The sequence below is a fragment of the Belonocnema kinseyi genome, chromosome 1 (genome assembly GCF_010883055.1).
Source record: "Belonocnema kinseyi isolate 2016_QV_RU_SX_M_011 chromosome 1, B_treatae_v1, whole genome shotgun sequence".
Taxonomy (NCBI): Eukaryota; Metazoa; Arthropoda; class Insecta; order Hymenoptera; family Cynipidae; genus Belonocnema; species Belonocnema kinseyi.
Window position 1 is genome coordinate 32,013,363 of NC_046657.1, and position 15,320 is coordinate 32,028,682.

At 20.6% G+C, this 15,320-nt stretch overlaps 1 protein-coding gene across 2 annotated transcripts in view; it reads left to right on the top strand.

The window, feature by feature from the left end:
• LOC117174470 (ER degradation-enhancing alpha-mannosidase-like protein 3) overlaps positions 1–15,320 on the top strand; it is a 73,926-nt gene that overhangs the window by 56,171 nt on the left and 2,435 nt on the right. For both annotated transcript variants that reach the window (XM_033363663.1, XM_033363747.1), the window contains exons 13-14: positions 2,088–2,298; positions 8,350–8,462. In XM_033363663.1, coding sequence (XP_033219554.1) covers positions 2,088–2,298; positions 8,350–8,462 — 324 coding nt within the window. The remainder of the gene's footprint in view (positions 1–2,087; positions 2,299–8,349; positions 8,463–15,320) is intronic.

The window sequence follows — 15,320 nt, forward strand, 5'->3', positions numbered from 1 at the left end:
TATATGTAAAATTCTAATATAACCTAAAATTGTTTTTAAAAAATTATAAATCTTCTTTAATATCTAATCATTTTAAAATAAAAATCTCATTTTTTTACGCAAAACACTAACAGAATCTGAAATTGTTTAAGTTTGTACATTTTTGTTATTTAAAACAAAAATTATTGGATTTAGATCAAATAATTTTTTTGTTTAAAAATAAAAAGTTCGTATGTAAAACTAAAGCATAACCTAAAATTGTTTAAAACTTGTGAATCTTATTTAGAATATAATTTTTTTAAACTAAAAATACCAATTTCCATTTAAAAAAACACGAAAATAATTCAAAATTATTAAAAGATTCAAAATCTTGTGTAAATTTTAATGATTTTGTTTCGATAATGCTAATTTTTGTTGTAAAATTTTCATGTAAAGTAAAATTGATAAAAAATTCTAAATCTTTAAACTTAGTGATTTTTAATTCGAAATTTAATTTTTTGATTAAAAACTCCATCAAAATCTGAAATTTTGAAGCTTGTAAATTTTATTATTTTAAGCAAAAATCATAGGATTTCGATCTAATAAGTTTTTGCCTGAAAATACAATTTTTTTGCGTAAAATTACAAAATAACGTAAAATGATGGAAAAGTTGTGAATCTTTTTTTAAATATAATTTTTGAAATTAAAAATACCAATTTCGGACGAAAAACACCCAAATAATCTCAAATTATTGAAAAATACTAATTTTTTTCAAAGCATATTGATTTTTGTTTAATAATGCCAAGTTTCATTATAAAATTTCAACGCAATTTAAAATTGTTCAAAAATGGTGAATTTTCTTTAAAATATAAAGATTTTGCAAACCAAAATCATTGAATTTAAATCTAATGATTTTTTGTTTCGAATTACAAATTTCGGTAATGTCAATTTTCAATCTAAAATACTAACTTAACCTAAATTTGCTTAAAAAAATCTAAATCTTCTTTGAAATCTCTTGTTTTTTAAATAAAAATTTGTATTTTCTGTAGAAAAGTACCAACAAAATCTAAAATTGTTTAGTTTTGTAAGTTTTATTATTTTAAACCAAAATCATTGGATTTAAATCTAACGATTTTTCGTTTAAAAATAAAATAGTGAAGTGAAATACCATAACATAACCTAAAGTTGTTGAAAATTGCAAATATTCTTTGAAATCTAATAATTTTGTATTAATTTTTTTTATTTTAAGAAGTTTTATCGATTCCCTGTTCCAATTCAGAAAACAATTAAAAAACGAAATTTTTTCCAATTCAGAAAAAATTTCAGAAACAAAATGTTCTTGCTTCCAACTCAATAAAATCTCGAAATTTAAATAAAATTTTGAACCTTCTTAAGGATTTAAAGGGTTTCAAGATAATAAAAAAAATGTATTTAGACTCCTGGGAATTTTTTTCAATGATTCTGGTTTTTATTTTTTTATCTAAAATAGAAATTTGTATATTTTTTTAATTAAAAAAAAAATCTGTATCGGAAGAGGGGAATTTAAAAAAAATTTTATTTATTTGGAAAGGAGGACAATTTAATATGTAATTTTTTCTGAAATATTTTTTTAATTGATTTAAAATAAAGAAAATTCTCTCTGTTTTTTCTTTGTAAGCTCTTCGTTCACATTGAAAGAAGAAAATTTTTGGTTTTAATTTTCTTTGGAATTGGAAGGATTTTTTTATTTTTAAGATTTTTACTGAGTTGGAAGGAACAACATTTTTTTTCTAATGTTTCCCCTGAATTGTAAGAAGGGGCATTTTATTTGTAACATATTTTGTTTTTCAAAAGGAAAGAAATGTTCAAATTTTTTTTTTTTGAAGTCGAAAACATTTTTGATTTTCAACATTTTCATTTGGTTTGAAGAGAGAAGAAATATTGATTTTCAATTGCTTTTTTTTAATTATAATTAAATTTGAAGTTAACTTTTGATTACTTCAAATGAAAAAATTGTTCAGTTTAATGACTCTGAATAATTTTAAACAACCACAAAAGTTTAAATAATAAAACTGTTATTTTTTTATTTTAATTTGAAGAAGTTGCCACCCTGATATTGATTTTATTTCTTTTTGGTTTTTTTCTTTCAGGCACGAAAAATACAAAAAGCTGAAGCTTTGGCAGGAATTGTTTTGGATAATGTTCCGGGTTCAAGTGCCGTCAATTCACCGATGTTTGCAATGTCCGGCGACGGAAAAGAAGTCGATGATGTGAAAATTCCCTTTGTTTTTCTATTCAGCATCGAAGCTAATGAACTTCTTCAAGCGATTCGCTCCAACGGATTGCTCACAGTCACCATAAGTAAATTTTTCTCTTTATTACCTTATTTTTTTCCTCTTTTTTTTAACCTTTTAAATATTAACATCTTAATAAGACCAATTTTAAGTACTAAATCTTTGTGAAATGTTTTTTTTTTTGTACTTTTTTGTCTTTCTGTTTAAAATTTTTTAAATAAAACATTCTTTTCTATTAATTCAGAAACAAATCTAAATACAAGATCTCATTATTTTATTTGAAGAAAAAATTGAAAATCCAAATTTTTCTACCTTGTAGGTCAAGAAAAATAATAAAAATAAAACATTTTTTCTTCGAGTTTAGACATTTTTTTTAATGTCCTCTCTTCTAATTCAATGGAAATGTTAAAAATTCTCCTTTGCCGAATTGAGAAAAAAATTGATACTAAAAAATGTCCTCCCTTCTAACTAAATTTAATTTTGCTTTTTATTTAAGAACCCGTTTTTGCAATTCAGAAAAAAAGTCCTTTCTTCCAACTCAAACAAACAAATTTTTGTTTAAAAAAGTAAAACAAAAAATTCAAATGAATGAGAATATTAATAAAGTTATCAAAAATGAAAACTATTCCCTCTCCCAATTTATGAAATATTAAAAACAAAAATTTCCTTTCTTTCAACTCGATAAATTAATAAAAATAAAAATTTCCAGACAAAAATGAGAAAACAAAATGTGGGATTTTCCAAATAAATAAGAATTTTTTAAATTAAAAATGTTCCTTTTCGAATTCAACAAAAATATTAAAAATCAACCCCTCACTTTTTTTTATTCGCTAAAAATGTTTTAAATGCACAAATTCACCAAGTTAAGAAAAAAATTGAAAAAAAAATTTTCTTCCTTTCAATTAAAAAAAAAATTTAGAAAAAAATTAAACACCAAAATTTTCTCCCTCGCAGCTCATTAAAAATGTTATAAATAAAAAATATTCGTCTTCTAATTTCTCAGAAATGTTGAAAAGATAAAAGACTCTTCTGCGAATTCAGACAAAAATAAAAATTTCTTTCTTCCAACTCTATAAAAATTTTTAAACTATAAAATTCCCTGTATTGAAAATCAATGAAAATGTCGAAAATAACAAATTTCCCTCTTTCATATTAAAAAAATTAAAAAACAAAACAGTTTCTTTCAATAAAAATGTTACAAATAAAAAAAACTTCCAATTCAGAAAAACATTAAAAACTAAAAAGTTCTTTTTTGAAACTTTTTAAGGATTTCAAGGGTTTCAGTGTAATAAAAAAATTGTAATTAGATTCCTAGGAAAATTTTTAATGATGTTTTATTTTGAAAAATTAATTTTAAGGGAACATTTAAAAAAGATTTTCAAAGATTTCAAAAAAGAATTTAGAAGGTTTAAGGCAATTATTTTTTTCGTATTTCGTAGGATTTTTTTTTAATTTTGGAAAAAAATCGAATTCAACTATTTGACTGAAAATTGATCATTTTAGTTGAAAATTAATCTTTTTGGTTGAAAAATTAATTTTATTGATAAAAATTCAAGTATTTGGTACAATGTTGAAAATTGAACTATTTTTCTAAAAATTAGTTTTTTTATTGTTTCAGAATTTATTATTTTGTTTTACTGAAAATGTAACTATTCCATTTTTGAGAGAAAATTGATCTTTTTTTAGCTTCAAATTTTACTTTTTGAGTTGAAAATTAAACTATATCTTTGAAAATTTATTTATTTTATTAATTTATCTTTTTTTGTGGAAAATGAATCTTCTTGATTAGAAAATACACTTTTTGGTTTAAAAATGAAACTCTTTCGTTGAATTTGAAATACTTTTTTTGACATTATTTTTTAAAGGTTTATCATTTTAATTAAAAATTTATCTCTTTGATTGAAAATTAATCTCCAAGGTTAAAAAAATTAACTTTTATGTTTAAAATGTAAGTATTTGGTTCAATGTTGAACTCTTCTTTAACAAATTTTTTATAAAATTTTTATCATTTTAATTGAAAATTCATCACTTTGGTGAAATTTTTTTAGAGTCAATTTTCTTGCGTGAAAATGTATCTCTTCTATTATTAATTGAAAATTGAGCATTTAAATTGAATACAATATTTTTTTAGTTGGAAATTCATGCATTATTTGAAACTTCATATTTTTTCGTAGAAAATTAATTTATTGTTAAAAGTCTCTTTGTATTATTCTTTTTTTTAATTCATCATTTTAATTAAAAAATTATCATTTTTAGTTGAAAATTAATCTTCTTGTTTAGAAAATATACTTTTTTGGTTGCGAATTCAACTATTTCGTTCAATTTGAAACACTTTTTTCAACATTCTTTTTTAAAGATTCATCATTTTAATTAAAAGTATCTCTTCTATTTATTGTTGAAAATTGATAAATTAAATTAAAATCGATATTTTTTAGTTAAAAATTCATATGTTATTTGAAACTTCATATTTTTCGTAGAAAATCAATTAATTATTATTTAATAAATAAAAGTCTTTTTTTAACATTCATTTTTAGATTCATCATTTTATTTCAAAATATATCTCTTTAGATGAAAATGTAACTATTTTGTTAAAAATTATTTTCGTTGATGTTAAAAAATCAATTTTCATCACTGAAAATACAACTATTCCATTTTTGTTTAAAAATTTTATATTTTTCAGTTTAAAATTCAACTATTTGATTGAAAATTTATAATTTTTAGTAAAAAATTGAAGTATTCGATTGAAAAATCTTGTATTTTTATGATAATTCGTCGTTTAACATTTTAATTAAAAATCAATCTCTTTGAATTAAAATATAATTTAATTAATTAAATAAGTTAATTTTCTTGCGTGCAAATGTATCTATATTTGTTGGAAAATTTAACTATTTTTCTAAAAGTTAGTTGCCTTTGTTGTTGAGAAATAAATTTTCTTCACTAAAAATGCAAGTATTCCATTTTTGTTTGAAAATTTAGCTTTTTTTAGTTTAAAATTCATGTATTTTATTAATCATTTATCTTCTTGGTTAGAAAATCAACTTTTTGGTTGAAAATCTAACTCTTTCGTTGAATTTTAAACTCTTTTTTTTACATTCTTTTTTAACGATTGATCATTTGAATTAAAATTTAATCAAGTAATTTGTTAAAAATGTATCTTTGTTGGAAGAAAATTAATTTTCTTGGTTAAAAAAATGAACTTTTATGTTAATAATTTAAGTATTTGATTCAATGTTGAACTATTTCACTAAAAATTAGTTGCTTTTGTTGTTGAGAATTAAATTTTCTTCATTGAAAATGCAATTATTCCATTTTAATAAAAAAGTGTATCTCTTTGGATGAAAATGTGACTATTTTGCTAAAAATTAATTACCTTTGTTGTTGATAAATCAATTTTCTTCACTGAAAATATAACTATTCCATTTTTGTTTGGAAATTTAGTCTTTTTTAGTTTAAAATTCAACTCTTTCGTTAAATTTTAAACACTTTTTTAACATTCTTTTTTAAAGATTCATCATTTTAATAAAAAATTTATCTCTTTGGATGAAAATGTAACTATTTTGCTAAAAATTATTTTCGTTGTTCTAGATAAATCAATTTTCTTCACTGAAAATGCAAGGATTCCATTTTTGTTCGAAAATTTATATTTTTTAGTTTAAAATTCAACGAAAGAGTTGAATTTTCAACCAAAAAGTTGAATTTTTAACCAAAAATATATTATTTTCTAACCAAAAAGATTAATTTTCAACGAAATATTTCCATTTTTAACTAAAAATGATAAATTTATAATTTAATAGTTCAATTTCAAACTAAAAAAGCTAAATTTTCAAACAAAAATGGAATAGCTGCATTTTCAGTGAAGAAAATTTAATTCTCAAGAACAAAAGCAACGCAATTTTGGTGAAATAGTTAAATTTTCAACCAAAGAAATAAATTTTTAATTAAAATGATGATTTTCTAACTAAGAAGATTAATTTTCAACTAACATGAAAAGCTGCATTTTCAGTGAAGCAAATTGATTCTCAAAAAAAAAATGTAGCAAAATAGATAAATTTTTCAACAAAGATATGAATTGTCAATAAAATTATGAATCTAAAAATGAATGTTAAAAAAAGACTTTTATTAATTAATTAATTTTCTACGAAAAAATATGAAGTTTCAAATAAAACATGAATTTTTAACTAAAAAATATCGGTTTCAATTTAATTTATCAATTTTCAACAACAAATAGAAGAGATACTTTTAATTAAAATGATGAATCTTGAAAAAAGTATGTTAAAAAAAGTGTTCCAAATTCAACGAAATAGCTGAATTTTCAACCAAAACAGTATATTTTTTAAACAAAAAGATTAATTTTCCACAAAAAAGATAAAATTTCAATCAAATAGTAGAATTTCAAGCTAAATAAAGATAAATTTTCTCCCAAAAATTGAATTGTTACGTTTTCAGTAAATAAAATAAATTCTGAAACATTAAAAAAACTAATATTTAGCAAAATAGTTCAATTTTCAACATTTTACCAAATACTTGAATTTTTATCAAAAAAAATTAATTTTTCAACCAAAAAGATTAATTTTCAACTAAAATGATCAATTTTCAGTCAAGTTAAATTCGATTTTTCCCAAAATTAAAAAAAAAATCCTACAAAATAAGCAAAAAATTGCCTTAAACCTTCGAGATTTTTGTTTGAAAACTTTTAAAGTCTTTTTCAATTTTCTGTCCTTTTTTAATGTTCCCTTAAAATTAATTTTTCAAAATAAAAAATAATTTAAAATTTTCCCAGGAATATATGTACAATTTTTTATTATATTGAAACCCTTGAAATCCTTAAAAAGTTTCAAAAAAGAGCATTTTAGTTTTAAATTTTTTTCTGAATTGGAAGTTTTTTTTTAAATTTGTAACATTTTTATTGAAAGAAACTACTGTTTTGTTTTAAAAATTTTGGTTGAATTGAAAGATGTATATTTTTTAAAGATTTATCATTTTAATTCAAAATTTATCTCTTTGGATGAAAATGTAATTATTGTGCTAAAAATTATTTTTGTTGTTAAAAAATCAATTTCCTTCACTGAAAATGTAACTATTCAATTTTTGTTTGAAAATTTATCTTTTTTAGTTTAAATTTCAACTATTTGATTGAAAATTTATCATTTTTAGTGAAAAATTGAAGTATTTGATTGAAAATTCATGTATGTTAATGATAATTCGCCGTTTTGGTAAAAATTTAATATTCTTCGTGAAAAAATCAACTTTTATCTTGAAAATTCAACTCTTTCGTTGAATTTTAAACTCTTTTTCTGACATTCTTTTTTTAAAATTCATCATTTTATTTAAAAATTTGTTTCTTTGTTTAAAAATGTAACTATTTCGCTAAAAATTAGTTGCTTTTGTTGTGGAGAATTACAATTTCTTCACTGAAAATGTTACTATTCAATTTTTTATTGAAAATTTATTTTTTTTCTGGTTGAAAATTCAAGTATTTTGTTAAAAATTGATCTTTTTGGAAGAAAATTAATCTTCTCGGTTAAAAAAATAAACTTTTTGTTAAAAATTTAAGTATTTGATTCAGTGTTGAACTATTCTTTTAAAAATTAATTTTTTAAAAACATTTATCATTTTAATTGAAAATTCATCTCTGGGTAAATTTTTGTGTTGGTAGTTAATTTTTTTGCGTGAAAATTTATCTCTTCTATTTGTCCTTGAAAATTGATAATTTAAATTAAATTATTTGAAACTTCGTCCTTTTTTTCTGAAGAAAAATTAATCATCCTTTTTAGAAAATCAACTTTTCGATTAAATGTGGAAGTCTTTTTTCCAAATTTTTTTTTAGATTCATCATTTTAATTTGAAAGTTCATCTCTTTGAAAATTTAACTATTTTGCTAAAAACTACTTTTTTTTTTATGAGTATCAATTTGCTTCACTGAAAATATAAAAATTCCACTTTTTATTTAAAGTTAATTTTTTTCTGGTTTGAAATTAACCGATTTGATTAAAAATTCGGTTTTTTTTCGTGGAATTTTTTTGTTTTTCTTCTGAAAATTCATCTTTTTCGGCTTGTAAATTCAAGAATTGGATTAAATATTGATATATATATTGATGAATTTTTGTTTTGGAAACAGGTGACTTTGCACAGAAGGACGAGATCCACCTGAAAGCACCAACCGACCAATCAATGTTCGAGAGATTAAAAGGCTCCCTCAATGAATTCCTGAGTCGGCAAATAATGCCCCAGGTTTGTATAACTTGGTGCTTGGTCCTTACTCTTCTCGAAAGTTTCGTCCTCTGGATTCTAGCACGAGTGAAAAGATAACAAAGCACTTTTCTGAAAATCTCATCCTGCATGTGCCTCACGAGAGATTTTTCTTTCTTTATTTTATTTTATTTTATTTTTTTTTCGTTTTTTTAAAGACATTTATTGTGCTGCTTTGCTTTTAATGTGATTTTATACGTCCGTCCGCAATTCTGTAACGCGAATTGATCAGTTTTTTAATTGTTTTTTTCCATTTTTAGCAATGTATCTGTCTTTTTGGTGATATTTATTTTTTAAGTCAAAGGAAATATACAAAGTTTCTTCTCAAGTCGCATTTTTTTGCAACTTTTTCTGTGCTTTTTGAGGGTGGCCGCAGCTCTGGGAAAACTGGGAAAGTTAGAAATTTTGAAGAAAAAATTTACGAGAGTTTGGCATTTTTTTTTCTTTTAGTCACTTTTTGTAATAAAAATATCACTTTAGGCACTTCTCTTTCAATAAACTGGAAAAATTAATTGAGATTTTTCTTTAGAAAAAAAAAATCGGTTTATTTTTCAAGAATTCTCAATTTTTTTTTTTATTAGTTTTTTTCGAATTATTAAAAAGTCTTCGAAATTGACTTAACAAATATTTTTTCAAGATATTTCCGGATGAACTGTCTATCGAGGTAGAATTAAATTTGTCTATTTGAATTTGATTTAAATTTTTTTTTAAAATTCGATTTACTGACTTTTCGGGACATATTTGTCACAGAAACTTGTTAAATTATATTGTTTTTATAGCAACATTTTTATTTTTTAAGTTTAAAAGTTTTTAAAACTTGACTATGTTCATTTTGAAATTTAGCATAAACGTTTTTTTTTTTTTTCGTAATTCATCATTTTAGTGAAAAAAGCTTTTTTTGTTTGTTAAAAACATAGCTATTTTGTTAAAAAAAATTTAATTATTTTTTTGACTGAATTTCGCCTTTTTGTTCGAAAATTCAATTAAAAATTAAAATATGTGTTGAAATTTCATGTATTTTTTGGATGGAATTTTATTAATTTGATCGAAATTTTTTTTATTAGAATATTAATTTCCTAAATAAAAAATTAACTATTCTATTTTTTGGCGAAATTTTTTGTTATTCACGTTCAATTTTTTTTTTTTGTAAAAAGTTCATCTGTTTGTATGAAAATTGAACTTTTTCGCTTAAATCTTATTCCTGTAACTTAAAGTGTCACTGCTATTCTATGTTTTGTTGAAAATTTATCTATTTTGTTGAAAAGTTGTCATTCTGGTAGAAAATTCATCTTCTGGATTAAAACAATTCAACTATTTGTTTTAAAATTCAATTAAATATTACGATATTTGCTGAAATTGTATGTATTTGGTTAAAAATGATTCTTTTCTGTTAGAAATTAAACTTTTTTCACTGAAATTTCATTTATTTGATCGAAACTTATTTTTTTGTTATTAGAATATTAATTTGTTGAATACAAATTTAACTTCCATTTTTTGCTGAATTTTTTTTTAATCACATTCAATATTTTCGGATAAAAATTCATCTGCTGGGCTGAAAATTTAACTTTTTCGTGGAAAATTCAATTAAAAATTATAATATTTATTGAAATTTTATTTATTTTGTTAAAAATTTAATATTTTTTATTGAAATTTCATTTCTTTGATCAAAATTTAATTTTTTTGTTATTAGAATATTAATTTATTAAATAAAAATTTAACTATTCTATTTTTTGCCGAGATTTTTTTGTTAAAAATTCATCTCTGTTGCTGAAAATTTAACTTTTTCGTTGAAAATTTATCTTTTTGGTAGAATATTCATCTTCTGGATTAAAAATTAAAATATTTTATTTAAATATTATGTATTTTGTTAAAAATGATTCTTTTCTGATAGAAATTTAATTTTTTTAATTGAAATTTCCGTTCTTTCATCGAAATTTCATTTATTTGATCGATACTGATTTTTTTGTTATTAGAATATTAATTTGTTGAATACAAATTTAACTTCCATTTTTTGGTGAAATTTTTTTTTAATCACATTCAATATTTTTGGTTAAAAATTCATCTGCTTGGCTGAAAATTTAACTTTTTCGTGGAAAATTCAATAAAAATTATAATATTTATTGAAATTTTATGTAGTTTGTTAAAAATGATTCTTTTTTGTTAGAAATTTAATATTTTTTATTGAAATTTCATTTCTTTGATCGAAATTTAATTTTTTTGTTATTAGAATATTAATTTGTTAAATAAAAATTTAACTATTCTATTTTTTGCCGAGATTTTTTGTTAAAAATTCATCTCCGTGGCTGAAAATTTAACTTTTTCGTTGAAAATTTGTCTTTTTGGTAGAATATTCATCTTCTGGATTAAAAATTAAAACATTTGGTTGAAATATTATTTTTGTTTAAAAATTCATCGGTTTGTATGAAAATTTAACTTTTTCGTTGAGAATTTATTTTATTATGTTAAAAACTTATTCCTGTAACTTAAAGTGTAACTGCTATTCTATGTTTTGTTGAAAATTTATCTATTTTGTTGAAAAATTGTCTTTTTGGTAGAAAATTTATCTTCTGGATTAAAAAAAAAATTAACTATTTGTTTGAAAATTCAATTAAAAATTATAATATTTGTTGACATTTTATGCATTTTGTTAAAAATGATTCTTTCCTGCTAGAAATTTAATATTTTTCATGGAAATTTCACTTCATTTTTCGAAATTTAATTTTTTTGTTATTAGAATATTAATTTGTTGAATAAAAATTTAAGTTTTATATTTTTACCGACATTTTTTGTTATTCACATTCAATATTTTTCGTTGAAAATTCATCTGTTTGGTTGAAAATTTTACTTTTTTGTTGAATATTTGTCTTTTTGGTAGAATATTCATCTTCTGGATTAAAAATTCTACTATTTGGTTAATAATTTCATTTAAAAAATTTAAATATTTGTTTGAAATTTCATGTAATTTGTTATAAATGATTCTTTTCTGATAGAAATTTAATATTTATTGTTGAATTTTTATTTCTTTCGTTGAAGTTTAGTAGTTTCTTTATTTAAACATTAATTTTTTAACCAAAAATTTAACTATTGCATTTTTCGTCAATAAATTTTTTATAGATATTTGATCCATTTGGTTTAAAATTCATATTTTTGGCTACAAATTTAACGTTTTGGTTAAAAATTTATTTCATTAGGTTAAAAACTTATATTTTTTGTTAAAAATGCTTCTATTTTGTAGCAAACTTGTCTTTTTTTAGTAGAAAATTCATCTTCTGGGTTAAAAATTCAACTATTAGGTTGAAAATTCCATTAAAAATTAAAATATCTGATTAAAAATTAATGTATTTTTAAAAAATTATTATTTTCTGATAGAAAATTAATCTTTTTCGTTGAAATTTCACTTCTTTGGTTCAAAAATAGTTTTTATACTTAAAATATTAAATATTTTAAAACTAATTTTTTAACTAAAAATTTAACTATTCCATTTTTCGTCGAAAACTTTTTCGATAGATATTTAACCTTTTTAATTGAAAATTTAACTATTTGGTTAAAACAAATTTTTTTTATCAAAGACGCATCATTTTAATCAAAAGTTTATTTCTTTGGTTAAAAATTTAACAAATTTGTTTGAAAATTCCTTTTTTTTTTGTTTAAAATTAATTATTTTTCGATTAAAAATGTAGCTATTCCATTTTTCCTAGACAATTGATCTTTTTTAGTTGAAAAATCACTTTTTTTTATTCTTCGTTTTTTGTCGAAAATTCAATTATTTTGGTAGAAATTCGTATTTTTTCAATTTAACATATTTTTTTCGTTTTTTTTTCAATTTCAAGTAATATTCTAGAACTATACAAAATTTAAAAAGATTTTTAAAGATTAAAATACTTTAGGGTATTTTAAAAGATCGCAAGGAACTTTTAATTAATTTCAATAATTAGAAGGGATTTCAATGTATTTTAAAGGTTTTAGGGTATTCTTGTTTAAATTCCAAGGAATAAAAATTGTATTATTTGTTCGAAAATTCAACTATTTTTTTAAAGGTCTTCTTTTCTGGTTGAATTCAACTGTTTTTGATTAAAAATTGAATAACTTGTTTAAAAGTTGAACAATTTTGTTAAAAAAATATTCTTTTATTGAATAATCACAATTTTAATTCAAATTTCATCTCTGGTTGGAAATTTGCTCTTGTGTGGTTAAAAATTAATTTTTTTAACAGAAGATTTAACTATTTTATTTAACAGCTCATTCATGTCGATGATTGAAAGTTTAACTATTGCTTTGTAAATTCTTTTTTTTTTTAAATAAATTTTCAACTGAAAATATTTGTTAAAAATTTAAGAATTTTGTTAAAAATTTATTTACTTTTTTGTAAATTGTATTGTTTTATTGAAAAATTACCCACTTTCTTGCAAATTTTACCATTTGTTAAAAAAATATGTCTTAATGATTCGAACATTTAAAAATTTAGTTTAAAATTTCACTATTTGGTTGAAAATTAATTTTTGTTTTGTTGTGAAATTTCATATTTTTGGTTACAAATTAAACTGTTTTGGATAAAAATTTAAGTATTTGGTATGCAGTTACTTTTTTGTTAAAAATCGTGTTTTCTGGTTGAAAAATCAACAATTTGGTAGACAATTCGAATATTTGGTGAATATTATATTTTTTTAATTCATATTTTTTGAAGAAAATTCAACTATTTGATTAAAAATTTATATTTTTTGTTGAAAATTAAATTATTTTCGTAAAAAAAATCATCAATTTGGTTAAAAATTAGACTATTTTTTTGAAAACTCAACTATTTGGTAGATAATTAACTTTCTTGTTGAAAAAAACGTATTTTTTGTTTGAATAATCAACAATTTGGTACAAAATTGGACCACTTGGTTAAAAAAATTGTAATTCATGTTTTTGGTTAAAAATGAAATTGTTTTTATAGAAATTTCAAAAAATTGTTTCAAAAATAGATTTTTTTCTTGATAATTTAACTATTTGGTATACAATTACCTTTTTTTAATCGATTTTTTTATTGAAAAATAAACAATTTGGTAGAAAATTTGATTATTTGGTTGAAAATTTTTTTTCAACCAAAAACAAAATTTGAATATTTTGTTAATTTTTTTTTTATTGAAAATTGATATTTTTTGTTTGAAATTTAAATTATTTTTATAGAAATACCACAAATTTATTTTAAAATAGACTATTTATTCGAAAATTTAACTATTTGGTAGAAAATTAACTTTTTTGTTAAAAATCATACTTTTTGTTTGAATAATCAACAATTTGGTAGAAAATTTGACATTTTGCTTACAATTTTTTTTAATTCATATTTTTTGTGGAAATTTAAATTATTTTGATATAAAATTCAAAGATTTGGTTAAAACATAGACTTTTTTTGGAATTTTAATTATTTGGTATACAATTTACTTTTTTTAAATTATTTTTTGTTGTTGAAAAATCAACAATTTGGTAGAAAATTTGATTATTTGGTTCAAAATAAATTTTTTTAATTCATATTTTTGTTTAAAAATTAAAATATATTTTTGAAAGGAAATTCAAATATTTGATAAAAAAATTAATGTTTTTGTTTTAAAATAAAATTATATGTATAGAAATTTCAGAAATTGTATTAAAAATAAACTATTTATTCGAAAATTTTAATATTTGGTAGACAGTTACGTTTTTTTATTAAAAATCGTATTTTTTGTTTGAACAATTAACAATTTAGTAGAAAATTGGACATTTTGCTTAAATTCTTTTAATTCACATTTTTGGTTGAAATTTAAATTATTTTGATAGAAAATTCAAAGATTTGGTTAAAACATAGACTTTTTTCGAATATTTAATTATTTGGTGTACAATTAACTTTTTTTTAATCGTATTTTTTTTGTTGTTGAAAAATCAACAATTTGGTAGAAAATTTGATTATTTGGTTGATAATGAATCTTTTTTTAATTCGTATTTTTGGTTAAAAATTAAACTGTTTCGGATGAAATTTTGACAATTTGTTTGAAAATTTACCATTTATTTGAAAATTTAACTATTTGGTAAAAAATTAAGTTTTTTGCTTAAAAAACGTATTTTTGAGTTAAAAAATGAACAATTTGATAGTAAATTTGAATATTTGGTTGGATTTTTTTTTTAAATTCATTCTTTTGGGTAAAGATGAAACTGTTTTGGTAGGAATTTCTAATATTTTGTTAAAAATTGAATTATTTGGTAGACAATTAACTTTTTTTTTAAACATATTTTTTTCGTTTAAAAATGAATAATTTGGTAGAAAAATTGACTATTTGGTTGAAAGTTAAATTTCGTAGTTGCAAATTCATATTTTTTGTTAAAAATTGAACTATTTGGTAAACAATTAACTTTTTTCTTAAAAAAAAACATATTTTTTTCGTTCAAAAACGAACAATTTGGTAGAAAATTGGACTATTTGGTAAACAATTAACTTTTTTGTTAAAAAAACGTATTTTTCGGTTAAAAAATGAACAATTTGATAGAAAATTTGACTATTTGGTTGGAATTTTTCTTTAAATTCATTCTTTTGGGTAAAGATGAAACTGTTTTGGTAGGAATTTCTAATTTTTGTTAAAAATTGAATTATTTGGTGGACAATTAACTTTTCTGTTAAAAAAACATATTTTTTCGTTCAAAAATGAACAATTTGGTAGAAAATTTCACTATTTAGTTGAAAGTTAAATTTCGTAGTTGCAAATTCTTTTTTTTTTGTTAAAAATCGAACTATTTGGTAAACAATTAACTTTTTGTTAAAAAAACGTATTTTTGGGTTAAAAAATGAACAATTTGATAGAAAATTGGACTATCTGTTTGGATTTTTTT